At 44.5% G+C, this 27181-nt stretch overlaps 1 protein-coding gene across 2 annotated transcripts; it reads right to left on the bottom strand.

Annotated features, from left to right (window-relative positions):
• Positions 1-2480: 2480 nt before the first annotated feature.
• Positions 2481-25956, bottom strand: LOC147439067 (protein PHLOEM UNLOADING MODULATOR-like). Of its 2 annotated transcripts, XM_086485004.1 has the most exons (5): positions 25681-25956; positions 25438-25606; positions 3556-3950; positions 3240-3445; positions 2481-3155 (listed from the first exon to the last, which is right to left on the bottom strand). In XM_086485004.1, exons 1-5 carry the CDS (start codon positions 25895-25897, stop codon positions 2763-2765), a joined length of 1380 nt encoding a protein of 459 aa, XP_086341130.1. In that variant the 5' UTR covers positions 25898-25956; the 3' UTR covers positions 2481-2762. The 2 variants fall into 2 exon arrangements, with proteins under 2 accessions (XP_086341130.1, XP_086341129.1); XM_086485003.1 differs by having other exon boundaries at positions 25438-25949.
• Between the last annotated feature and the right edge of the window lie 1225 nt (positions 25957-27181).

The following is a 27181-nucleotide window of genomic DNA, read 5'->3' on the forward strand; positions in this document are numbered from 1 at the left end:
ACCGTGCATATGCTTAAGTTAGAGAGGAAGTAAGCTTGGCGAGGCGATCGATCAACCAAAGTAAGAGAGAACACCTTGCTCCAGTGAATGCTTTCCAAACGCACTCCCATATGTTTGCTGCTTGAGATGATCCATAACAACTTTCCAAGCAGAGAGAAAACTAGAGGTGATTGAGCAACCAGGAGTATGGCCGACCATCTTGCCAAACACAATCTCCCAAAGAGAAGTTTGTCAATGACTAAAGGCGGGAGTGGTAACATGCTGACATAAATCAGCAACCATAATTGTCCATGGTTGAGACTGTAGTGCAAGAGTAGGCAATAACATCGCCTTCCTTGCCAATGCGTGGTCGCGAAGGTCCAAAATATTCAGCTATGCTTGCCAAGACGCTTCGGAGTTAGAAAGAGGCTGGTCATAGTGTAGTTGCCCAAAGCGCAATAGCATCACAACAGGAGCATGATAAGATAAAAGCAAAGAATGGTCTATTCTCATTCGCACACAAACTCATCAAATTGTTACATGTTGAGGACATACCACCGATCTAATATTGCTCGATATGCAGAATGAGCATTATGCTGAAACGTGTACCCCAAAACATTGGGATGCAAAAGGGTCTAGCAGTCCAACATCCGTGTTTATATAACGAGATATGTCCATGCCTACAATTCCATACTCACCATGTGCGAATGTCTTGTGGTGTTATCTCAAGATTATTAAAATCACTACAAAGCAACGCATTTGAAAGCCATGAATAAGAAGACATCTCATGCCACAAAATAGCTCGTTGTCCCGAGGCCATATGCACATAGACACCACCAAAATCATAAACCTGGCCATTGATCGTACATTGAACGACCCATTGGATCATTATACGCCAGAACTAGTTGCAACTCATGCCTAACCATAACCAGAACACCTGAAAAGCTTGATAAACTAGCACCAACTATCCAATACCCCGCAAAATACGAGTATTGGCCAGCATACTCATGCTAATTATGCTCTTGCAAAACCACAATGTCTGCTTTACATGTATGTACATAGTGCCAAACTAATCTCGACTTATTTGGATTACATAACCCACACACATTATATAAAATGCATTGAACACAACTATGCATTCAAGAGATATGTACAGAGGCAAAGGAAGTAAGGAACTAAGTTAACGTGCCCATAAGCACATTAACATCAACGGCCCGCAATTCAACTAGAGTATTCTCCATGCTTGTCTCAAAGGAAGCAAAGCCTGCAAGTGATGGAGAGGTCCCATGAACCACTACATCTCTGTAAGAGTGCACCACCTTATTCCATGCATCTGCAAGAGTGGAATTATCATTACAAGGAAGAGGTTTTTGCCCCGCTAATTTCACTTCAAAAGGCACATAATTATGAGATGCGAGTTATGAAAGTATTTTAACAGTCTTCTTGGGAGTTACCCAAGGAGATCCTTTTCCTAAATCCACATCTTTTCCCTTATTCCTGGTCTCATGAATATTTACAAGCTTTCCTTTACCCTGAAGATTTGGGGAAGCAACAAGTTTGACCTTGCCTTTATCCAAAGGTAGAGCATCGCGACACATAGAAACTGCAATAATGACGGATTTAGAATTAGGGACTTCTTCTCATTAAAAACCACAAGTACAGGGACAGTTGAAGGAGGAGGTTGCAAAATAGGCTAAGGACATTCAGATTGCATATGTTCAAGTTTTCCACAACGAAAACATGAATTTGCAAATTTTTCGGAGGAGGTTGCAAAATAGGCTCAAGACATTCAGATCGCATATATTCAAATTTTCCACAACGAAAACATGAATTTGCAAATTTTCCCTATCTGAGCTTAAAAAGGCGTTTCCCAATGAGCGGTCCCCCGAGTTGACAGTGATGCCTTCAAGGGTGGGAACATCTGTATCCGAAAGCACACAAAAGCGATTTGTATTTGCATCAAATTTGGGTGGACAAAATCAATTTCCCTAAATGAGAAGCGAGCATAGGAAGAAAGTGTCGTCAGGTGCACGGAAAGTCAAACAATTTCCACCGATACAGGGCACTTATGACGGATGAGGGCCCATGGCAATACATTTATCATCTGCATACCAAAAAATAAAGGAGATAACTCAAGCAACATATTACGGGCTTAGAACCTAGAACCAATTGGATTGGAGCCAACTTGTTAGATCATAGATCCCAAACAAGTGCATGAAAATGGTAGATCATAAGGGGATCTGTCACAACACTACACCAAGGCAAACACTAGTTGAGTAGAGTGGGTTTTAACTTGAAAGAGCTCTCTCTCTCTCTCTCTCTCTCTCTCTCTCTCTCTCTCTCAAGTTTAATAGTGATGTGTCATAAATAAGAGCCCACTCATTTCTCTCACAAAAATTAAGATCCCCAATTGATTTGAAAAAACAGATAACCCACAACCATGTCACACAAAACAGAAACAAGACCGGCAAGACAGAAACAAGACCGGCAAGGCCATCAACGATAGAAACCACTTGCTCTTTGCAATGGAATGGCCTAGAAACCGCTTCTTACAGTTATATTTTGTATGTAACCTTCATAAGAACCACACAAAGGAAACGAGAAATAGGTGCCTTCAGAAAGGGAATTTCCAATCCAACAGGCCCCGAAACGGAGTTTCCTTGTGACTATGATCCCACCCACAACAACAACTCTTTGTGAATTTCCACACACTGAAAGGTCTGTAACGGCACAAAATCACTTTCCTTGAGCTTTCACTCAAGCGAAAACAGCTGCTTCAACATTCATCCATCTGCTGTCCAAACAAAAGCCAAGAGCGCAATCGCCAATGAGAACGTGGTCACTACCAATGCTGCAACAAATACAACAAATTGAGATGGTTTCTTCTCCTTGTTATCATCCTCCACCTGCTTTAGAAGCTGTCTTACATTGTTCACATCCCCATCCTTCGCTGCTTGCATGATTCTGCCTTCAATCTTTGCAAAAGCTTGCAGTCTAGCCTCTTGAAGCCTATCCTTGGAAGTCCAAAGAAAGCTTGTTGACCTCCAAAGCAAAATGCCCATGTAGATACCACCGATAACATCTGCGCTGTAATGATGCCGTTCTCGTATCTCACGTTGAGCTGTGTGCAGCACAAAAAACCAAAGCAACCAAGTTGTCCATCCAGGATAAGCTTCCTGCAAGTCCATCGGACTAAGGTATAAATAAGACCAGCAAAGAGCAAAGAAAGCAGGTTAATAAACAAATGCTCCCTCGCATACCATCCATGCCATCGCAGTCAAGGAAGCCACTAAAACATGGCCACTGTACATGAGATCATTGCAACCACCACCGGCCCTTTTAAGAGTAGTAAACCAAGACTCTTGTCCTGTGGAGACATCCGGTTCTTGTGGCCTTAAGAAATTCACTAAAAACTGCAACCGCCCCCAATTGGGAGTATACTCAGGAGGAAACTGTCCAATAGGAGCTGCCACATAAGAGCAGTCTTGATTTTAGATATGCACATGAATTGCATTATGCATGCTCGCATTCAATTATAAAAAATATAGTTTCTTACAACACAAGGCAATTACTCGCCATATGCCATGTCTTGGTCAAGCAAATCTCTCAAACTGTCTACATCGTTTGCATAAGGTGTATAGAGCCGCTGGACCCAAGGATGAGGATAATCAGGAATCTTAAACCTTTCCTCGGCACACCAAGGACGTGCAGAAGGGAGTACTGTAGCAACAAAAGTCATTACTCGCAATAGCCGCCCAATGCCCATAGTGAACATGTACCTCGCACCAAGACCTAACCCAGGAGCTTTCACAAAATCAAAGAGCACAGAAAATGCCAACATCAGGAATAACATTAGATAGTGATGAAGAACAATCAAATGAGCCCTCAGAAACTCCACGAGTGCAGATGGAAGTTGCTCGTTTAAGGCAAGCAGAAACCATTGACCAGTATCTGGAAGAGGAGCAGTTAACCTGCAAAGTACACAAATGTACACTTCAAAGTCTAGAAAAAAGATATAAAAGCACTCGATGAACCAACAGCCTGAAACCCAAAGAAGCAAGCCTCAATACTTTCCAAGTAATGAGCGTCAGCAACTAGACAATTGATTAATGCGAAAACTGAATTTTACAAGATTATGGTGTATGATGTGATAATAGCTATACATACTTTACTGTGGATTTTAATTTTACATCCGTCTTAGTCTTTTGCAAATCTTGTAGCGCTCTCTTCCATACAACGAATAGGTAATTAAACCACAAACATTTGCAAACCATTCAATAAAGTTAGTTTGACAAGTGGTTAGAGCTCGCTGCTTGTTGAGCCCGCTCCCGCCCCCCATTTTTCCCCCTTGCACTGCTGCAACCCCCCCCCCCAACCCAGTCGCTGCCCCCCCTACCCACCCTCGCCCCCTTCCCTTGCGCTGCCCCCACTGCCCACTTCCTCCACCTACCCGCCCGTGTGCCGCTCCGTACCCGATGCCCCGCCCTCTCGGCCCGCTCCTCCAGGGTTTTTTCTCGCCCATCTTTGCTTCTCCGATTCACCCTTTCCAGCAGCAGACAGATGGAGGATTCTGCTCCGCCCCAAAGGGACTTAACTGAAGCCCTTCACTGGACGCCACAAAACTTATCATCCGACTTGCTCTCTCGCCGACAAGGCAAGCGAGCTTAGAAGAGAGGTGGACAATCTCCAAGCCACCTCTATTATTTGCAAGACTATCGGCACCCGACCTAGCAGAGGCGAAGTGCACAACCTCCACCAGGTCCGCCTTCTTGCGAAGGTGGGGAAGATCATCGACATTCAGTTCCTCGGGCACAGCTACTACTAGATCAAGTTTAAGACTCCCGAGATGGCGTCCAAAGTCATTTCGATCCCCCTGGCATCCAAGCAGTCAGGGCTCACTTTCGACAATGGCGCCATGGTTTCGACCAGGCTACCGATGTTCTTGTCGAGGAAGCAGATCTGTCCATTTCAGTCTGTTTCCCCGGCCTGAGGAGACAGTACCTCCCACTACTTGCCAAGATAGGTTTTGAGATTGGGACCGTTCTAGAGACACCACACACAACAGCTTCAGTTGCTGCCAGAGCAACAAGCATACCTACGGTACGCGTTTTAGTTCAAGACACTCTCTCTTTCTCTCTCTCTCAAAGGTAGTCCTACTACCTCGGGTAAGTGGTGGATGGCTCCGCTGGAGTGTGGAGTATTTGGGACTCCCGAATCAGTGCTTCATTTGCAGACAAATGGGCCATCTTGCAAAGGCCTGTCCGCACAAGAGGACCTGACCCTCAACACAGACTCAACCTACCAAGGTTAACCACGCTCAGCAGCTAAAAAGACGTAGGGTGCACAGGGAGGTATCTCTTCTAAGAAAGGTGCCTAGGCAGATGAGGGCTGGCAGTACGTTCGTGGCCGTCGTCGTCAAGGACAGGCATGCCACCCTGGCGTCCCTTTTGGACGGCCTACAGTAGGCTAGCAAAAGTGGATTCCCACAGGGAACCGTTTTGACCCTTTGCAGCAGGACAAGCCAGCAGATGCCCCCTCCACCTCAGCTTCACCACAACCACCCCCACCCACCCGCCCCTCCCATCTCCCCCGCTCGCCCCTCCTCCCCATCTCTTGGCCCTTCTCATGCCTTGTCACTGGCCCACGAGACGTGCAACTCCTTAACAGCTCGGAGGTCTCTTAGCAATGCCTTTGCCACCACGAGCCGCTTGACGTGGGAGAAGCAGCCCTACCTACGGACTGCGGACACCCCTCTTGGTGCAGGCTTCACCCTTTGCGGCAGTCCCTTGCGGATTGACTAGCTTTGACATTCATCGTCATTGGGACTCCTTCGACTACGGCTTTACACGTTTTCTCAGCGACTCATCTCTTGACCTCGAGGTGGCTTGTTTCAGAGTACATGTTCTACTTCTCTCAACCAAAGGTGCAAAGGTCTTAAACATAGCGGATGGTTTTTCTTTCCCGTTGTGTGACAGGGATCAGCAGACAGAGTGGACTATGCATACAGTCAGGCCCTCGAGTTCTCTCACCACACGGGAGACTTGGGAGTGACAGACTTGATACAGACTCTGTGGCCATTGGCCAAGTTCTCTGTGACACCACCTGATGCAGCAAGATGTAGATACATTGTGGTTTACTTTTTGCATACGCTGTTATGTATATGTGCATAAGGACTCTTGAACAGAGGATATAGTTCTACGGACTACATGCCCCACTTGGGCATGGTTCAAACGAACACTTCAGACATGGCTATCTCGAGGTTGCTCAGATGCAGATTACTCCCCATCCAAGCCTGCCTCAAAGATTGTGAGATTGGCTGTTGCAGCAGCACTGGTTTTCTCTCACTGACACCATGAGGATTGTCTCATGGAATACGCAGGGGCTAGGTGGACCCCTATTTCTGCGCCAAAGGGGGTCAACTTAGACAGGAGCTTCAAAGATGCCTTGTGGGTGGAGCAATGGATATGCTTATACTCCAGGAAAACCATCTGTGTGAGAGCCGTATTAGGCGATGTCGACAAATTCTGTGTGGTCGCTATGAGACATTTTGGTCAGCTGCTTTTGGGCTTTGAAGCATTCAGGAAAATGTATTACTATTCCTACTCATGGCAGCAAGCCATTGTGGGTAGAGGCATCAGTGTGACAGGCAAGGCCCATTGGGTCACTATGCAGGTCCATGGTTGCCTTGTGGGTTTTCGAACATTTTGCACCCAACCAAGCGAGTGCACAGGCGGAATTTTGGTCACAGCGCCTACCTCATGTAGAGCAGTGGTGCATTGGGGGGGACTTCAACATGCTTGAGGACCCTTCAGACAGGATTGAGGCCAGCTATGCTACTGTATATGGGGCTGAATTGGCTGCTTGGGAACGCCTATGTATGGTTTTGAGGATCTTGGATGAATGGCAACATCACGGCTTTGCACGGCCTCAAACGACCTCTCCTTGACCGCAGAGTAAGAGGTGTGAATCTATCCAGGATAGATCGGTTCTATGCTAGTGACCACATCTGTGAATAGGGTGGTACAGTATGCATCTTAACAAGGACTACTTATTCTAATCGCGCAACAGTGATACTTACTTTGTCAAATAGAGAGGTAGTGGTATGCCACGCATTCCACAGAGGATTTTGCTAAATACAGAGCTCACAGAGTAGGTTGTTGCGATTTGGACAAAGAGTCACAACACACAAGCGGACGATGCTACTAGAATGGCCACAGGCCTTAGGGAGCTTAGTCCTTTCTTTCTCCAAGAGTCGACAACGCGATTGCCTACGACTTGTGAGGAGGAGAAGCGGCTCCGTCAGGGCATTGCTTCCATATAGTGGATGCAAGAGCATCACCCAAGTAGCCCTTGGATAGAGGACTAGATGCAGCAAGCACGACAAAAACTGATATTGAGGAGCGGCGCCACGAGTTCGCCTACCATCGACAGGCATCTCAATGGACCCATGTAGGCGACAAAGTTACTGGTGAGTTTTTTGAGATGATGGTTCTCCGACATGCACATACGAATGTTCGCCAATTGAGGAGACCGGATGGGTCTATTGTTACAGAGTCTGAGGACATGCAGGCAATGGCTACCAACTTTTACCGTGAGTTGCTCTCAAGAACCATAGTCAGAGCGCACGAAAGCATGCAGAGAGCAAGCGTGGGCACATATGCCTTGCCTAGTCATTGAGGAGATGCGACACACACTAGAGAGTCCTCTCTTGCCAGAGGAGCTTCAAGAGGCTCCCAATGCACTCCCTCATGGTAGTTGCCAAGGAGAGGATGGTTTGACTCCCAGCTGCTTCTTGGAGTACTGGGAGGTTCTTGGACATAGTGCATACAAGCACATTTTGCACACTGGGGAGATGCCTGAAGCATGAGCGAGGCTTTGATCTACCTCATCCCCAAGGAGGGGAGCTCCCTAGACGAGAGTCAATAGTGGCGGCCTATCACCATTCTCACTCTTCACAATGTGAAGTCTGCATGTCCGCTATACGACGAAAAAATATAACTAGATGAATCCAGGATAAGCCCACATTCACCCTTGAAGGAAAGTGCAAGGTATAGACCCATGGTAGTCACCCACAAGACAATATAACCATCAGCTCCATCATGCATAGTATTGACTAAATACCACGACATCCCAACTAACGTCGTCAGTGCCCAATAGTGGGTGTAGAACTAGGTACTAACATATGCTCCCCAACACAACACACACCACACGCACACATGCATGAGCATACATCAACACAAAGTTCAACATACTGAGTTTTTGTCATGACTCCGGAGATCAAGGGCAGACTAAGCCATAATGAAGACTAGCACTAAAAGAAGCATTAAATCGGAAAAATTAGCACAAAAATGAGGTAGTTGATAGGGCATACGCACCACAAAAGATAGAAAAAATTCGCACAATATCAACTCGTCGTAACTCAGACAAAATCTTCACAATGTGAAGTCTACATGTCCGCTATACGACTAAAAAATATACCTAGAAGAAGCGTGTACGATTTGAAGGACTACCCAGTTCTTCTTTCTCTTCTTCTTCTTCTGACAGTTCTTCTAGCTCTTCTGACTCGAGCGAGGAAGAAAAAAAAGGCAAAAAGCGAAGCAAAAAGCGAAGGGCAAGAAAAAGACAAAGAAACCCAGATTTCGCCCAGTTTCTGACATTTCTACAGAGGAGTCATCCTCTAACAGTTCGGACTCCGATGACCACATGTTTTATGCAAAGAAGAAGCATTTTTACAAAGCCAACCAATATGACTTTCTCGAAGACAAAAGCAAGAAAGTAAAAGAATTCAAAGAAGGTGAACAGTCTTGAATCCTTTTCTGGGTTTAGAGATGCTCCGAGGGCTTTGGCCTTCATTCAGCAGTTTGACATAGCATTCTCTGGCGGGCATTACTCAGAGCACTCCAAGATTAGAAGGGCTACATCTTTCTTCAAAGGAAATGCTCGAACATAGTGGTCCACTCTTCTTCTAAGGAAGGAAGCTCCAATTAAATGATTGAAATTCAAAAAGCTCTTTAGTTCTTCTTTGCCGACTTGGGTGTACGAACGAGATATACGAACCGCTTGGAATCATCTTCGGATGACCAAGGGAGATTCTCTCTACGCTTATTGCAAGAAATTTTGGAACTCTTTTCTACCAACCTCTTCATTTAAGAAGGTCTCTTTTAAGGAACAGATTGAGCGGTTTTGTTGCGTACCCCCTACAGAGATCCGAGACTACTACCTAGAACAACAGCCGAATTCTATTCAAAAATTGATGGGTCATGCGAAACAGGGTTTTGCGATACATTCGGCAAATTTCACCTACCCCACTGATGAGATCTTGACTCAGAGAACCCAACAGACCTCTCACAATGAAAGTAGAAAGAGAAAGAGTTTCTAGGAAAAGAAAGACAAGGATACACGACCCTGGCTCACTCTTCAAGAAAGGGCCAATTACATCAAAGAAGGGAAGTGTTTTGGTTGCGGGGAACATGGGCACGTCCCCGCAAAGTGCCCCAAAAAGGCACAGCAAGAACAGGCCAGAGAGTTCGAGAGCAGCAAAGGAACGTGGCAAAAAAGACAAGATGAAAGCAGGATTGGTTCCAAACTGACCCAAGCATGATTGATGAAAGTACAGAACTTTGTCGAGCTTGGGGCAAAGTGAAAGATCAAAAAGAAGCCCTGATTTTTTTCGATGGAGGAGCCGAGGCCAACTTCATTTCACCCGAATTGGCGGCGCGGCTTGAGATTACATCCGATAAGATGGGACCACCAACAGAAGCAATTCTAGCGGCACCCGGACGGGACATAGACATTACACCTATCATTGGCAAAATTCGGTTGCATTGTCAAGGGTATTTGGGGCACGAGGACTTTTACATAATGCCTTTGGAAGGTTGTGACATCCTCCTAGGAGTCTAAACTTACCGAATGAGTTAAATGATAAATACAGAATGAACATGTCTAAACTTTATAAAGAATGCCAAGATTTTCTCCAGACTCATGCCGATTGCTTCTCTGAGGGCCTACCAGGCGAGTTGCCACCATCTTGTCCTGAGGATCACACTATTGATGTGATACCTGGAAGCACACCACCGAACCGGCCACCTTACCGTGTTAGCCGAGCCCAGAATGAAGAGATCATGAACCAAGTGAAAGACCTTTTGGAAAAGGGTCCAGCCAAGTACTTCACCCTACTGCTCTCCGGTGTTGTTGGTTTTAAAGAAAGACGGATCTTGGAGAATGTGCATTGATTACAAAGCTCTCAATAAAATCACCATCAAGAACAGATTCCCGATTCCAAGGATCGATGATATTCTTTAGTGACTACATGGATCCTCCTCTTTCAGCAGGATTGATTTGAAAAGCGGATATCATCACTTCAGAATCGCGCCAGGAGATGCCTACAAGACAGCCTTTTGGACGAGCTTCGGTTTATATGAATTTTTGGTGATGCCTTTTTGCCTTACCAATGCTCCAGCGACTTTCAACCGAATAATGGATAGGATTTCAGAGAGTACACATCGTTTGTCGGCACTTTCTTTGATGACATTATAGTCTTCTCCAAGGATAAGGCAGAACATAGACACCATCTGGTTCAGGTCTTTCAAGCATTGCAAGATCATGAGTTAGTTATCAATGCCGAAAAGAGTGAATTTTTCTTGCCGGAGATACACTTTTTGGGACACCTCGTCTCAGCAACATGAGTACAGATGGACCCGGCCAAGATTGAGACTATACGTGAGTGGCCCGATTTGAAGAATGTTCATGAAGCTAGAAGCTTCTTGGACTTATGTTCTTACTACCGGCGGTTCATTCGAAAGTTTGCAGAGTGTAAGGTGCAGCCGAAGTAAATGTTGAACTTTGCTCAAGATGAGTGCTCCGAACTGTGCTCAAGGGTTCCTTTTACTTTCGAAAGGGAGAGCCTTCCGTTCCTTTAGTGAGAGAGTGCAAATGATCACAAACAAAGTGGATAAACATTGTGAACGAAGGTGCTAAGACTGAGAGATAGAGAGAGAAGAATACGACTCCAGAAAAGTTGTCAAACCCTCCTCCGAAGGCCCCACTCTCTATGGCGAGAGCGGTCTACTATTGATTGCACAAATCTCTACAATGCAATGGACTTGCCAACGATGTCGACGACGATGATGATGACAACGAGATAGGCTGAAATTTGAAAACCCTAAGAGCTGAAATCTGCAAATCTTGTATCTGCTAAATTCTGACTCTATGTCGATAACGACGGCGATGACGACGATGCGACGACGACGTGCTGAAAACGCAGATGCTGAAATCTGCGAATAGCGGGCTGAATCTACAAACTTTGGCTGACCTAATCGTACGGCGAGGATCTGCTGCGGGAAGGTGAGATCTGTGAGGTTTGGGGGCTATTCTACGGTGTCTATATGCTGAAAACTGATAATGCTGAAGCAAAGGCTGAATTTGTCGCCAAGGAACTGCAAAATGCTAGGTGATCTGCAACTCCAAAAACGCTAGGGCTGATCTGATGTCTTGCTGCAAAAACGCTAAGGGATCTGCTGTCCCCAGGCTGATCAGGACCAGCAAAACGTTGGGCATGATCTGCATTTGCTGAGAAAACACTGGCTGGTCTTGGTGGCTTGAAAACGCTAGGTCCGCTTGCCGTCTTACTGAGAAGGTGCACTTCATTGGGTGGCTACTGCCTCTTCTGCCAGGAAGTGCTAGGGCTAGCTTTTCTTATATACATGCTTGGTCAAATTGCCCTACCCAGTTTCCCAACAAAGTCACTTATTAATAGTAAGTGAAAAATGGCTAAAATAGAGAAAATAGGTCCTATGCATTGTAAAATGCTCTTGATGGAATCTGATGATCATGCTGTGTGCAACCAGAGGTATATGCATCTACTCTAAGTGCCTGGACATGCACGGTCTGCGAACAGACTCACAAAAGTGCCAGAACACTTCCTAAGCTAACTGAGTTGAACCCTTGTCATGAAGTAGCTTGTCCACGTACACATAGGGCTAGATGTGCACGTGACATCCCCTCCTTTTCAAAGTGAGGTACTGGTACCGAACTATATGGCGTGGAGGGAGATCGCCAACAGCGTCGGGATGAATCCTGGGAAGGACTCTTCGCTGGCCCACTCTGATATGTGGGTCGTGCGATACTTGAACTTCATAAAGGTCTGCAACGCTTGCTTCTTTGGGCCGCGCCGGAAGCGACAGTCATCTGTGGCTCCTTCAACGCTTCAACTTCGTCTATAGTCATGCGTCTACCTTCTTCAAGAATCTCCGAGGATGAAATTTCCTGAAATCACTTCCAACACAAAAACATGAACATACCCATTCCATGTAAAGTGACTGGAAAAATTCTAGTCTTCGTTAAAGACTATGCATGCAATGTAGATGAACAAAGAGACGGAGTGCCAAACCGTACATCAAACACACGCAAACAATGGAATCGAAACTTGTCTTTCTAATCTAAATCTATCAAAAGTGGCAAATCACAATGGAAATGCCGATGCTTGATGCTCAATCCTTCTTGTGCTCTTTCGAATACTGTGTCACGCCAAGGAAGAGACATGGAATGTGAATTCCTTGAATGCAAACATTTGATCTTTTCATGAGTAATCTGCATACGTCCGTGCTCATTCATGAGTGAATCGTGCTCATCGTACCATATGTCATGCCTATGAAAAGGGATCACATAAACACAGTGACTAAAATACAGGAAACCATCACGAATAAAACACTCGAACAATGCGTGCGGACTAATCATATGTCACGATTGTGACTATGTTAACAACAATACATCTACTCTTAGTTGCAGATACGCGAAGTGCCATGCCAAGGAGGACCCCTGCGCTTGGATGGTCACACCCCTTCGCGCCTAAGAGACGTGCCTCTTCGCCAAAAGCCACAATACATCTACTCCTAGTTGCAGATACGTGAAGTGCCATGCCAAGGAGGACCCCTGCGCTTGGATGGTCACATCCCTTCGCCCAACAGACATGCCTCTTCGCCTAAAGCCACACTCCTTCGACGACTGGTCACACCCCTTCGCTCTACGGGTGCCCAATGGTTGCAGCTCTTCGCCGAAAGGATGTCTTTACGTCTAAAGTCGCGTCTCTTCACCATGAGACGTGTCTTTTCATTTATCTCTCTTCGTCTCCTATATAAGAAGCCCTTGTATCACACTTTCAATCAATCGACACAGAGTCTTCTAAGTCTTGTTTCTGAGTACAGTTCAAGTTTCTTAGTCTTAATCATGAGTTTAAGTACTTAATTAAGGATTAGTACCTAGAATCCTTACATCATACGCACACATAATACTTCCTGTGAGGGTTCTTGGGACCTCGACTCGAGAGACAAGATCGATTCTTCGTGATTGATCAAATCTGCAATGAGGTTAGCTTCACTAGACAAAGTATCAACTAAACCATCATCCTTGTGAACAATCACATCATTATCATGCAAATCATCATGCTCGTGAATAATCACATCTTGATCATGCAAATCATCATGCTTGTGAAAAATCACATCATTATCATGCAAATCATGTGTGTCGGACTTTGGAGAAGAAAAGACTGAGAGAGTCTCCTTCTCCTGATTCTTTTCAATCTTCGCATGCACATTAGAAAAGAGTAGGACCAACTCTTGCATGTGTTGGTCTCTCTACGCTTTATGCTCTTAACTCCAAGGCTACCCTTCTGTCTTCAGCCGCCAACGGCGCTTGCTCACGCTCGCGCTCCAAGGCTAACCGTCTCTCTTTGCGCTCGCGATCCAATTCGGCTTTTCTTTCTTTGCGCTCGCTATCCAATTCTGCTTTTCTTTCTTCGGCCGCCAAGCGTGCTTGCTCACGCTCACGCTCAAAGGCTGTCATTCTTCTTCGTGTTCACGATCCAAGATTGTCTTTCTTTCTTCGCGCTCGTGCTCCAAGGCGGCGCGTTGCGCTTCTCATTGTATCATCCTGTCCATCATCATCGTGACCAAAGCCTCCATAGGATTTGGTGCAATCCTTTGCCTAGATGGGGAAGGGGGAGGGTCGGAAAAACCTCCTGGTGGGGAAAATTCTTCTTCGCCACCTCCATGCGAAGTATCCATTCTGCTTCGGGTGATGACCATACACTGAAGTCTTGGGTTCTTAAGTTCACAAGGAACTTGGGTTCTTGTGGCTCTTGGATTCTTGAGGGTCTTGAGTTCTTGAGGTTCTTGAGGTTCGTCTTTAGCTTGCAATCTGTGTTAGAGAAGGATCTTCTCTTGCCCGAGCTCTTCTCTTTCCCGCGGGCGCATCCCTTGGCGGCCTTGCGCTCACACCAAGGTTGCTTTTTCCCACCTCACGTCGATTGGCCGGCCGCTAAGTGCACAGTCCGCTCTTAATGAGTGAAAAGAGAAACAAGGGGAGGCTGGACAAGCCCTTCTTTCTTGGGTTTCCTATCACTCTTCAAAAACACGATTAGGAATCGACACGCCCAAGTGGACTTGGGTTACGTGCGACCGCAACAAGCAAAAAAAAAAACTTGTGGTTCTTTCCTTGAGTGATACAGAACACTACCAAAGCTCTGATACCAATGTAAGGTGCAGCGGAAGTGAATGTTGAACTTTGCTCGAGATGAGTGCTCCGAACTGTGCTCAAGGATTCCTTTTACTTTCGGAAGGAAGAGCCTTCCGTTCCTTTAGTGAGAGAGTGCAAATAATCACAAACAAAGTGGATAAACACTGTGAACGAAGGTGCTAAGACTGAGAGATAGAAAGAGAAGAATACGACACCAAAAAAGTTGTTAAACCCTCCTCCGAAGGCCCCACTCTCTATGGCGAGAACGGTCTACTATTGATTGCACAAATCTCTACAATGCAATGGACTTGCCGACAATGTCGAGGACGATGATGACTGCGACGAGACGGGCTGAAATCTGAAAATGCTAAGGGCTGAAATCTGCAAATCGTGTATCTGCTGAATTCTGACTCTATGTCAGTAACGATGGCGATGACGACGATGCGACGACGACGCGCTGAAAACGCAGATGCTGAAATCTGCGAATAGCGGGCTGAATCTGCAAACTTTGGCTGATCTAACCGTGCGGTGAGGATCTGCTGCGGGAAGGTGAGATCTGCGAGGTTTGGGGGACTATTCTGCGGTGTCTATATGCGAAAACTGAAAACGCTGAAGCAAAGGCTGAATCTGTCGCCAAGGAACTGCAAAACGCTAGGTGATTTGCAACTCCAAAAACGCTAGGGCTGATCTGATGTCTTGCTGCAAAAACGCTAAGGGATCTACTGTCGCCAGGCTGATCGGGAGCTGCAAAACGTTGGGGCTGATCTGCATTTGCTGAGAAAACGTTGGCTGGTCTTGGTGGCTTGAAAACGCTAGGTCCTCTTGCCGTCTTGCTGAGAAGGTGCACTTCAGTGGGTGGCTATTGCCTCTTCTGCCAAAAAGTGCTAGCGCTAGCTTTTCTTAAATACATGCTTGGTCAAATTGCCCTACCCAGTTTCCCAACAAAGTCACTTATTAATAATAAGTGAAAAATGGCTAAAATAGGGAAAATAGGTTCTATGCATTGTAAAAAGCCCCTGATGGAATCTAATGATCATGTTGTGTGCAACCGGAGGATATGCATCACAGAAGCAGCTTTCGGAAAAGCAGATGCGGTGGGCTAACATCTTGTCATAGTTTCACTTTCAGATTGTCCATGTTCAGGGACAAAAGAACTTGGTGGTAGATGCTTTATCCCGGAAGCCGTTAGTCTATTTCCGCGATTCATCATAGAAGCTTCAAGGACATGGTCGATAAGTATGCTACAAATCCAGATTTTTCAGATGTATTCACTCGGATACATAATGGGGAGGTAGTAGCGGGTTATTCCATACGGGACGGGATGGCTACTTGATGAAGAAAACGATGTTGTGCGTTACACGCCCGTTGAGGGAAAAGGTTCCAACTGAATGCCATTGTCCACCTTTTACGGGTCACCGCAGCATTGACACCACCTTGAAAGGTGTGGAGCGTTACTTCTTTTGGCCGAGACTCAAGAAGGATGTGGACGACTTTGTACGCTATGTCAAAAGGTCAAGTTTGACAAGCATAAAGCACAGGAATTGTTACAGCCTTTACCCATTCCCAACCGCCCCTGGGAAAGTATTGCTGTGGATTTCATTTTTGATCTCCCGAAGATACAGAGTGGGCATGATGGCATTTGGACCGTCATCAACAGATTTAGCAAGCAAGCTCACTTCATTCCAATGAAGAAAACAATCAAGCCGGATCATTTAGCGAGACTGCTCATTTCACAGATTTTCAGATTACATGGCATGCCTGAGATAATAGTCTCTGACAGAGATCCTCGATTCACGAGTTTGTTTTGGAAGGCTATTTGGGAGAACATTGGCACACGGTTGCAGTTCTCGTCATCTTTCCACCCACAGACAGATGGGCAATCTGAGATTGCAAATTCAGCCGTACTGGATTTATTGAAGTCTTACATTCCTGATCAAAAGACTCAATCGAAAAAAAAATTGCCTACAATAACACGATCCACTCTTCGACGGGGAAGGCACCATTTGAGATCATCGAAGGTGCTCCGAAGGTTCACACTTACTTAGCACGAAAGATAAGATTTTTGAAGCCGACCAGTACACGAGGGACTTGGACACTACTTTTGCCAAGGTCCGGGAGGCTTTAGCGAAATCTGAGGAATGACACAAGAAGGCAGCAGATCGACACCGTCGCCATTTGAAATTAAAGGAAGACGATTGGGTGCTCTTACGTTTTGAGAACCTAAGAAAGAAAAAGGGAAAGGAGCGTCTTTTTCCAAAACTTAGCATGAGATACTATGGCCTTTTCCAGATAAAAGAAAAGATAAATGATGTCTCCTTGAGACTAAAGCTGCACGATACTTGGAAGATTCACAATGCTTCTCATGTGAGTCTATTGAAGCCTTTTAAAGGCGATGTGCCCGATGATGGGGAGCCAGATGAGCAACCCGAAGTGGAGGAAAGCGAGGAGATACTCGTTCCTGAACAGACATTGGCACACAAGGATAGAAAGATTAAAGGTAAAGTGATTAGGCGGTTCTTGGTTAAATTCAAGAACTATCCTGCATCGGATGCAAAGTGCATGGAGGAGGAGGACCTAGCAGATACTCCTCAGATTTTGGAACTTTACCTTGAAGCATTCGTTTAGCATAGTCTACTCCGACATAACCCCTATTTCAGCATGGGTGAATCTAGTGCAACCGGTTTGCACAAGAGGGGAGTCACTCCGCTCCTTTGTCAACGGATTACCCCGATTTTGAATAGTCAATGATGTCCTTTTGGGTTTCAGGGATACTGATGGGCTGTGTATCCTGCTGTATAACTTTATGAATTGGAATTCCCAAAAATGAAATGATTAATTTGTACTTGACTTGTTTGAGTGCAAGAACTGAAAGACGAAATGACTGCAGCATTTCGGTCTCATAAATCTCTATAGACATGATTGCAATAAGGATTAGTGAGGTCCCGACTTGATCTAAATGTGATTGCTAAATACGCTGCCGATTAATCATAGTCTGAGATTTTGAATGAATTTATATGTGATTTGTCATGTGATGTCGTGTGATGTCCGATGATGTGACTGTCAATTTGTACAAGTGCTAGATGTGTTTTGTCTAGTGCGTCGGTACTAACAGTCAGTGTCTACTAAGACAGTTTATGGCCTCTTTGTTTTGCAAGCATAATCGAGCGCGATTACAATTCTTCAAGAGGGGGGTATGTCACAAGCTGATGACGTGGCAGACTCCCATGAAACGCGCAGACGGGCTCACGTGGCAGTTGGCCAACAGAAATCCCCCCCAGAAAACACGCTGACATGCTGACGTGGCAGGCCGTACGGACAGCGGTACAGACGTCCCGCTTTTTGCGCCCACAGCCGTACGGATTTCCGAAAATTATGCTGAGAAGCTTTTTAAGTTTCAAAAGCTTTTGATTTTGAGATTTTTGGGGCTCTGCTTTCGGGCATCCCTTGTAACAATAAATAGCTCTCTTGGGTCTCATAACTCAGAGCATCTGGACGCACAGTCTGAGTGTGAGGTCCCACAGACTCCCTTGTACTTTGCACACAGATTAATATAAAAAGAAATATCAAAAGGGGCATCAGTCTTTGGGCCAATACCTCTTGGTACGGAACTACGCCAGGCCGTGTCGTCTTTGTGAACTATTTTGAAGTGAATCTCTGTTGTGTCGTGGTAGAATCTTGACTTGGGGTGTCCAAGTTTGTTATAGTTTGCGTGGCCTACAGTTACCCATTCAAGAGAGGAAATCTTGGACGCTGAGTTTGTTGATGACTCATGACTGGAGGTGTTCTCTTGTGCATCAAGAGCATTGATCAATGTGAGAAAGCCAATGGCTTTTTGGGTTGGTGATGCTTCCACACGTGACCGGTCGCCTAGCGAGGGCTTTCGTTGCCAAAAGCTTCAAACTCAAAAGCAACTGGCATAGTCTGCCAGTAAAATCAACCAGCGCAAAAAGCGAAATTCCGTAATGTCTGCCACGTCAGCATGCCAACGGAGATTCCGAAAATCCGTACAGTCAGTCACGTCACCTATCCATACAGTCAGTCTACGGACAATCATGCCACGTCAACATTTTGTGACATACCCCACTCTTGAAAGAATTGTAATCGCCCTCGTTTACGCCTGCAAAAGAGACAGAGGCCATAAACCAATTCAGTAGACACTAACCCTAAGTACCGACACACTAGACACGACACCTCTAGCACTTGTACAAAGACGACAATCACATCATGGGACATCACATGACAAATCAATCACAAAAAAATTCATCCCAAATCTCAAACCATGACTGCCAACAACGTATTTAGTAACCGCATCTAGATCCATCCCGGACCTCACTAAGGTCCGATTAACTAATCCTTATTGTGATCATGTCCATAGAGATTTATAAGACTGAAATGCTGCAGTCATTCGTCTTTCAATTCCTACACTCAAACAAGTCAGATGAGAGAGTACAAATCATTCATGTTCTGATAACACTGTAACCGGCTTGGACACTCCAAGCGAGAAATCAATAGCAACACACGAACAGAAACTTCATGATCACTGAGCTTCAATGAAAAGAGAGAGACAGAGAGCGAGTCGACACGACCCGACGTAGTTCTGTGCCCAAAGGTATTGGCCCCAAAGACTGGCACCCCTTTCGATATTTCGTTTATATTAATGCTTGATCAAAGTACAACTCCCGCAGGTGCTCGCTCTTAGACTCTACGTCCGGATGCTTTGAGAAGTGAGTCCCCCCTTGGGTCACTTATAAAGATTACAAGGGGTGCTAGAAGCAGAGCCCCAAAAGCTTCAAACTCAAAAGCAATAATCTCTCAAAAGCAACTGGCTCAAAATTTGTCAGTAAAATCAGCCACCGCAAAAAGCGGAATTCCGTACAGACTGCCCCGTCAGCACTTGTCAGCCACGTCACTTGTCCGTACGGATTTCAAAAATCCCTACAATCAGCCACGTCACTTGTCCGTACAGATTCCGAAAATCCGTACAGTCAACCACGTCAATTGTCCATACAGTCAGTCCGCACGCAGTCATACCACGTCATCATTTTGTGATAGGTTCTCAGTCTTCTTGGTTTCATTGGTAAACATCCAATCAATGTGCTAATGGATAGTGGATGCTCCACAAATTTCGTCAACACTTCCTTAAGGAGTAAGGTTCGCTTACAAACCCAACACAATTTGGAGGCCTACCTAGTAAAACTTGCGGATGGTTCATTTTTGGAGTGCAATAGAAAACTTCAACAATTACAATTCCAAATTCAGGATTACCAGGACTAGTTAAATTTTTTAGTGATGCCATTGTCACATCATGACATGATTCTTGGTCAATCTTGGCTGTACCGGTATGATCCAGTCATCAGCTTCAGAAATCATTCCATTCGGCTTTATCATGATCATCGTGAAGTGAAACTCCGTAATCTTTTTAATGTAAAGCCTATTAAATTGGTCTCAGCCTTATAGGTTAAGCGTCTGGTACGCAAGCGTGATTGCGCAATGGCCTTGGTTATGTTGCACGAAATTGAAGCGAAAACGGAAGAGAAATCAAAATCCTCGACATCAACCATTGCTTACTTGCAACAATCCTTCTTTCAATCATTTATGGATTTGTTTTTTTATGAGCTCCCAACTACAGTGCCTCCTCGTGATCACCCCATTGATTTAATCCCAGGACAACCTCCACCAATTTGAGCTCCTTATCGAGTTTCGTATTCAAAATCTTAAGAAATACAACGGCAGTTGGAAGACTTATTAGATAAGGGTCACATTCGTCCCAGTAAAAGTCCTTTTGGCGCCCCAGTATTATTGGTCAAGAAGATGGTTCTATATGCCTTTGTATTGATTATCGTGCTCTATATAAGCTGACGATCAAAAACAAGTTTCCTTGTCTCGCATCGACGAACTCTTTGATCAATTATTGGATTTAAAGGTGTTTTCCAAGATTGATCTAAAGCTAGGCTATCACCAGATTCGCATATGAACTGGAGATGACTACAAACAGCTTTTCGTACAACATACGGCAATTATGAGTTTTTAGTTGTAGCTTTTGGGTTAACCAATGCCCCAACAACTTTCATGACCTTGATGAATGAGATTTTTGGCCCTCATTTGGATAAATTTGTGATCGTATACGACAACATCCTTGTCTTCAACAAAACTATGGCCGATCACAAAGAACACTTGCAAATTGTCTTTGAGATATTACGTACCAATGTGTTGTACATTAACAAGAAGAAGAGCGTATTTTTCAAGGATCATGTGGAGTATCTTGGCCATGTGATTTTTGCTACAAGGATTGCAATAGACCCCAAGAAAATTCAGGTCATTGTAGATTGGCCTTTACCTCTCACTATTTCATATGTGTTTTCTTTCTTGGGCCTTGTCAATTTTATGACACCAAACGTCACAAGTTCTCAAATGTTGCTTCTCCTTTGGCGGAATTGACAAAGAAGGATAAGCTACATTGGACTCTTGAAGTGGACAATGATCTCAAACATGCTTTGACGACAACACATGTCTTAGCAATAGCAAATTCTACTCGACCATTTAATGTGATGATAGATGCTTTTGATAGAGCGTCAAGTGGTGTTTTTATGCAAAATGATCATGTCATTGCTTTTGACAGTCAAAAATTTTTAGCAGTTCAGATGCGTTATCTAGTGTATGACAAGGAATTTCTGGCTATCGTACATGCTTATCGAACTTGGAAACATTACCTTCTTAGCGTACATTCGGTAGTTAAAACAGATCATCGGTCTTTGACGTATATTTTCTCTTGATCAGTGATGAATCCTCGTCAAGGAAGATAGGTGGAATTTTTTCATGATGATTCAGTATGTGCCTGGTCTTCAAAAAGTAGTTGCAGATGCTTTGAGCCGCATGCCTCGAGCAACAAATTATGCCATAAGTAATGTAGATATGGAAATTCCTGCGTGTTTCAAGAATGAATACTTACCAAATCGAGACTTTGGAGATGTGTTTAGAGCTCTCAAGTCGTCTTATCCAACTCCTACAAAGATGAATATGTTTGCAACTTATACAATTGTGGATGAGTTGTTGTATTATGCTGATCATATTTGTGTACCTCACAATACACAATTGAGGAAGATTTTGATACAAGAACATCATGAAGTCCCTTTTGCTACGAGTTAACAAAACCTATAGGCTTTTGTCAGCAACATATTTTTGGCCGTAGATGCAACCAGATGTCATCAAGTTTGTAAAGGCTTGTCACTCATGTCAGATCATAAAAGCTTCTTGACAGCTTCCTTGAGGTCTACTTCAACCTTTACCAGTACCTGAAGAAAGATGGGAACGTATCACCATGACTTTATCACCACTTTGCTTCGCTCACCTAAAGGCAATGCTCAAATTCTTGAGGTGGCTGATCGATTTTTCAAAATGACCCATTTCATTCCTTGCAAGAAAACAACTTCTGGCTCGGATGTTGCGACACTGTTCGTACAACATATTTTCAAATTGCATGGATTGCCAAAGTCTATCATTTCAAATAGAGATCCGAAGTTCACAAGACATTTTTTGATTTCTCTATTCAAGGCTCTTGGCACCAATCTATTGTTCAGTTCAGCTTATCATCCTCAAATAGATGGTCGAACAGAAAGAGTGAATCAAATTCTGGAAGAGATGCTTCGACATTACATTCAAGCCTAATTAGCATCTTGGGAGGATTACTGGCCCTTGTGGAGTTTTCTTATAATAATTCTCCTCATTCGGTAACTAGAATGACCCCGTTTCAACAAGCATATGGACATACTCCTCTTGTGCCTATGAACTTTGTTCTTCAACACAAAGTAGAGTTTAATAATATGCAACGGAAGTGAATGATGGTGTATGCTCAGGATGAGTAATCAGTGTATGCTCAAGTTCCTTTTAATGAAGGGCAGGGAGAGCCTTCCTTGAGTGAATAAGAGATTGTGCAATAGACCAAAACAAAAGATGGAAAACTGTGAGAGAAAGTGTTGTGAGAGAGAGAGAGAAGATCGACACCGGATGGAGTCCCAAACCCCCCTCCCTCTATTGCTAGAGAGGTATTTGCTTTAGATTGCACAAAGTCCGGTACAATGGTTATAAATGCTGAGATGCTTGATGACGACGATGATGACGATGTCGAGGCTAATGGGCTAAAATCTGAAAATGCTACTGATGCTTGAGGCTGAAAACTGAGATCGCTATGGACGTTGATGGACTTCTGCTTGTGTTGCGAGGCTACGGGCTGATCTGCTGCATCGGTGACGACAATGGCTGAAACTGAAAAACGTTGGCTGATCTCAGGGCTGAAAACTGAGAACGCTGGTATGGCTGCATCGAAAAAGGTGACTGTGACGGGACTATGGCTGTCTGCTAAGGTCCTAATGCGGGAAGCCAATGATGAAGCAAAAACGCTGCTGCTGCTGAAAACGCTGATGCAAAACGCTAGGTATTGATGGGAAAAACGCTGATGATGATGGTGATCAACAGGTACCGGGTGCAGCTAGTTCTGAGAGGCTCTTCTTCCTACTCCTCTGCTGATCTCTAGCACCCAAGGGTTCACTTATATAGGTGCCAACATCTTGGTCGAGCAGCCTCCTTGATGCCCCACGATTCTGGTAAATGTAATCAATAAATAAAAATGCTCTAAGAGGTGATCACGCGCAGTTTGAAAAAGTGTTCCCATACCGCGAAAATGCTAATGCTTGGTGTTAATGGGTTGTGCAATCAGAGGTTATGCAGCTACTCTAAGTGCCTGGACAGTGGACATGCACGTCCTGCGTACAAGCTCACAAAGGTGCCAAAACACTTCCTAGGCTGACCTAAACCGTAGAAGTAAGTCAAGCTTGTCCACATGCACATAGGGTTAGATGTGCACATGACATCCCCCTTTTCAAGGTGAGGTACTCGTATCGGCTTCCATATAGTCCGCCAACAACTCTTGGGAGTCTGCGAAGAACACTTTGTCGGCCCACTCTGCTGCATAGGTTCCGCGATACTTAAACTTCACGAAAGCCTGCAATGATTGCTTCTTTTGGCCACGCAGAAAGCGACGCAAAATAAATTGCATCGGCTCCATGTCTTCAACTTTGCCTACGATCTTGGGTGCACCTTCTTCAAGAATCTTCTTTAGGGGATTTTCTTGAAACCACTTCAAACACAATATCATAGACACGTCTATTACTTGTCGAGTGACTGAAAAAAGACTATTCTTCCTAAATGACTGCAGAGGGATTGCATATGACAAATGTGACAGAGTGTCAAACCTTTCAACAAGTACATGCCAAAAGTGTGATCTAAACTTGACTTTTCGACCTAAAACTATCAGCTGTGACAAACCACAAAGGGAATTCCAATGCTTGATAGAATAACATATTGATGCTACTGTTGTGAATGTGTCCTGCCAAGGAATGAACATGCAAAAAAGATTGACATGACTGACAAAGATGAAACATCGTGAATTTCTTGGATGCAAACTCTTTATCTTTTCTAGAGTGATCTTCATGCATCTGTCCTCATCCGAGAGTTTGTGCCACGCTCTGCAGAGCTCACTACTCAAAGGGAATACTAATGCTTGATAGACAAACATATTAGTGCTATTGTTGTGAATGTGTCCTACCAAGGAATGAACATGCAAAAATGATTGACATGACTAACAAAGATAAAACATCGTGAATTCTTGAATGCAAACTCTTTATCTTTTCTAGAGTGATCTTCATGCATCTATGCTCATCCGAGAGTTTGCACCACGCCCTGCAGAGCTCAATACTCTCATCATTGTCATCTTTGGGCGTCCCCAGTAATCTCGAATAAGTCCTACTTTTGTCTTTCCCTTTGCTTTCTCTACCGCTTTTGATGATTCTAGTGTGTCTTTCATTTGCTCCTCCTCCTCATGACACTTTTGCCAAAATGTGCCCTATCAAAATCTCTGCTTTGTACTATGATGTCAATCAAAGAGAGAAAAATAATCTCTTAAACCCCAACCAACTGCGAGGTGCCTTTCCGTGCAATAAAAGAAAGAGTCTGTGACTGGCCAAAATGAAGCAATTATCAATTGCATCTATGAGCTCAACACTCACCCTAAAACCAATCACACTTGAACTCAAAACCTAATACTCAAGAGAGAGATCAGATCTACCACATTTCGGTGATAAAAAGGTTATTCAGTTTGCCTCCTCCTCCTCTCTCTCTCTCTCTCTCTCTCTCTCTCTCTCTCTCTCTCTCTCTCTCTCTCTCTCTCTCTCTCTCTCTCTCTCTCTCTCACACACACACACACACACACACACATGAAAGAGCACATTTAAGATAGTAGGAACAATACCAAGAGACCTCAAAGATCTATCAGGCAAGTCTTGAACTTGAGACCCTTCACTCGAAATGGAAATGATAAACGCAAGAGATCAACCGTCTTAGCTAAAGTGGCTACAAGACTCTATGTGCGATGATAAAAGTACAAGGCAAGAAGGGGCTCTTACAAGCAAATGTAAGGGTAAAAATGGCAGTTCCTAAACACTAGTTACAAAAATCGAGCCCCTTCATACAAAATACAGCAGAAAGTTGTTCGCGTCACCAAGGGAAGAACGCAATTGCTGTGAGGGACCCAAAAAATGCTACACGGGATAGCTAGTGAATAAGGCAAACCCAGCCAAGATCTACTATAAGCCTAACCTAGGCACTATATTCACATATCTGACTCTCTCAACACCTTTGTTCGATCAATTCAACTGACAAAGAGCTGGATGAACCTCCTGTAATAGGAAAACAATCCTCTAAAATACCCATATCATGAACCAATCTTGGATAGCTACAAATTTTGACGATCCCATCCTTGGAAACAATTTTACCCAAAGAAAGTCACAAGGCCTTCTGTTCAATCTGGGCAGAAATGTGTGTAAAACATGTGCTCGGCGTTAGCATACTCTCAAGCTGTACGACCATTATTTAAACTACAACCGAATGACTTACTTGTGCCAAGAAAGGCCCAGGACAGCCGTGACGAACTGCACAGCAATTGCTTCGATGCAAAGGGAGCCGAGCATGAAGAGGAGAGAAGCAAAAAACGTAGGCAGGGCCCGGAGCTCATAGGACCAATGTGGGTAGAAGGGAGCACGTGAGGCCGCTGCCACCGCAAGGCCTGCCCATAAGAGAGGTTGCAGAGTAGAGTGCAGAGTTGGCACCATGACACGCAGATAGTCAAGAGATACGTACAGGAGTGCCATCGCCCCAAGCATATGGCGCCTCTTGCCCCCATTTTCAGAGCTCGGCTTCTGTTTCTGCTTCTGCTTCTGATGATGCTCGCCCCCTCCGCCTCCTCCACATCCTCCCCCTCTCCTGTGCATCCATGGCTGCAAGAATTGTGGTAGCAGTCCTTGCCTCGCCATTGCCGTTGTCGCTTCCTAGGCCATGGTTGTTTTATAGTAGCCATTGGCCAACTGGACACGGCCTTGCTTGCTGGGATCAACCGTCCACGTACATGTGAACTCAAGTCTCAAATTTCAATGTGAACTAAGGCCGGGTTCAGACAAGCGGGCCTGCGGCACTGAGCGCAACCTCAGCACTAAAAGACCACAGGATCTTGAATGAAGCCCAAGCGCTAGTATCAACAACGCACAACACAGCATAATTTTCATGTCAACATTTTAGGGCTGAGTTTACTTTCGCCTGCACTTATTCACTTTATGAGGCTGTAAAGTGAAGGGTTGGACAACCAAACCCACCCAGGTGCGTAGTTAGCACGTCAGCCTGCTAACGCGGAGGTCGTCGATTCAATCCCAGGCTGGGGCATGAGAAAGTCAACGTCGTCTGATTTTTGTGGACTATCCACGCCCCTTGAGATCTGTGTGAATCCCTGCCCGTCGTGGATCCCATGGCTTAGGCTTCATTCAATACCATGTGCTACTTAGTGTTGTACTCTCTCTTTCTCCTTCTCCATGGGAAAAATTAGCCATAAAAGTTGACAAAGCCCATCCATGAAAGTACACAAAAATATAAGAATGTAAGCTTTATATCTATCACAAGGGAATATCAAATTGAGCCCAATGACAATATACTATGTCTCATAGATGTTCAATTATCATGGCTTGCTAATATTGGAACAACATCCTAGAATGGCCTAAAAATTTTGAAGGGATTTTTGAGGCCAAATATATTCCTTAACCTCGAAAAGATGCTCAATCACAAAAGGTTAACTCTTTGGTGCTAAATCTACTAAAGGCATGTGTTCACACTCAATGGGAGAAATCTTTGCCACTTCAAGAGCATGAGCACATTATGTTATCAATACTTATATTGCCAAGATCAAAAGTCCCTTCAATTTTGAAAACTCATGGACAAATCCTCAATGCTTATGAATATATTCTTGACTTACATAATGCTTTTGCCAAGATCAAACTATATTTAAAAGGCAAAGGTTGCTACTGCTAAAACAAAAGAACCCTATAGTTCAAAGAGGATGATTTGTTCTCATACAATGTCCCAACGCATGTATAAAGCATACTACATGCAAAATTTCTCAAGGAGAATTTGTAAAACTATTATGCTATATTAGCATGTAGACACCAAAGCTATATAAATGATGCACACACACTCCACCTTTTAGCTATTCACAATATTCTTCATAAAATTCTACAAAAAAAATTACAAGGGTGTTCTGCCAAGTTTCATCAAGAGCTAGTAGTAGCAACTATTCTTAAAGTTGCAAGAATTAATT

The sequence above is a fragment of the Adiantum capillus-veneris genome, chromosome 16 (assembly GCF_014529385.1).
Source record: "Adiantum capillus-veneris isolate H3 chromosome 16, ASM1452938v2, whole genome shotgun sequence".
NCBI lineage: Eukaryota > Viridiplantae > Streptophyta > Polypodiopsida > Polypodiales > Pteridaceae > Adiantum > Adiantum capillus-veneris.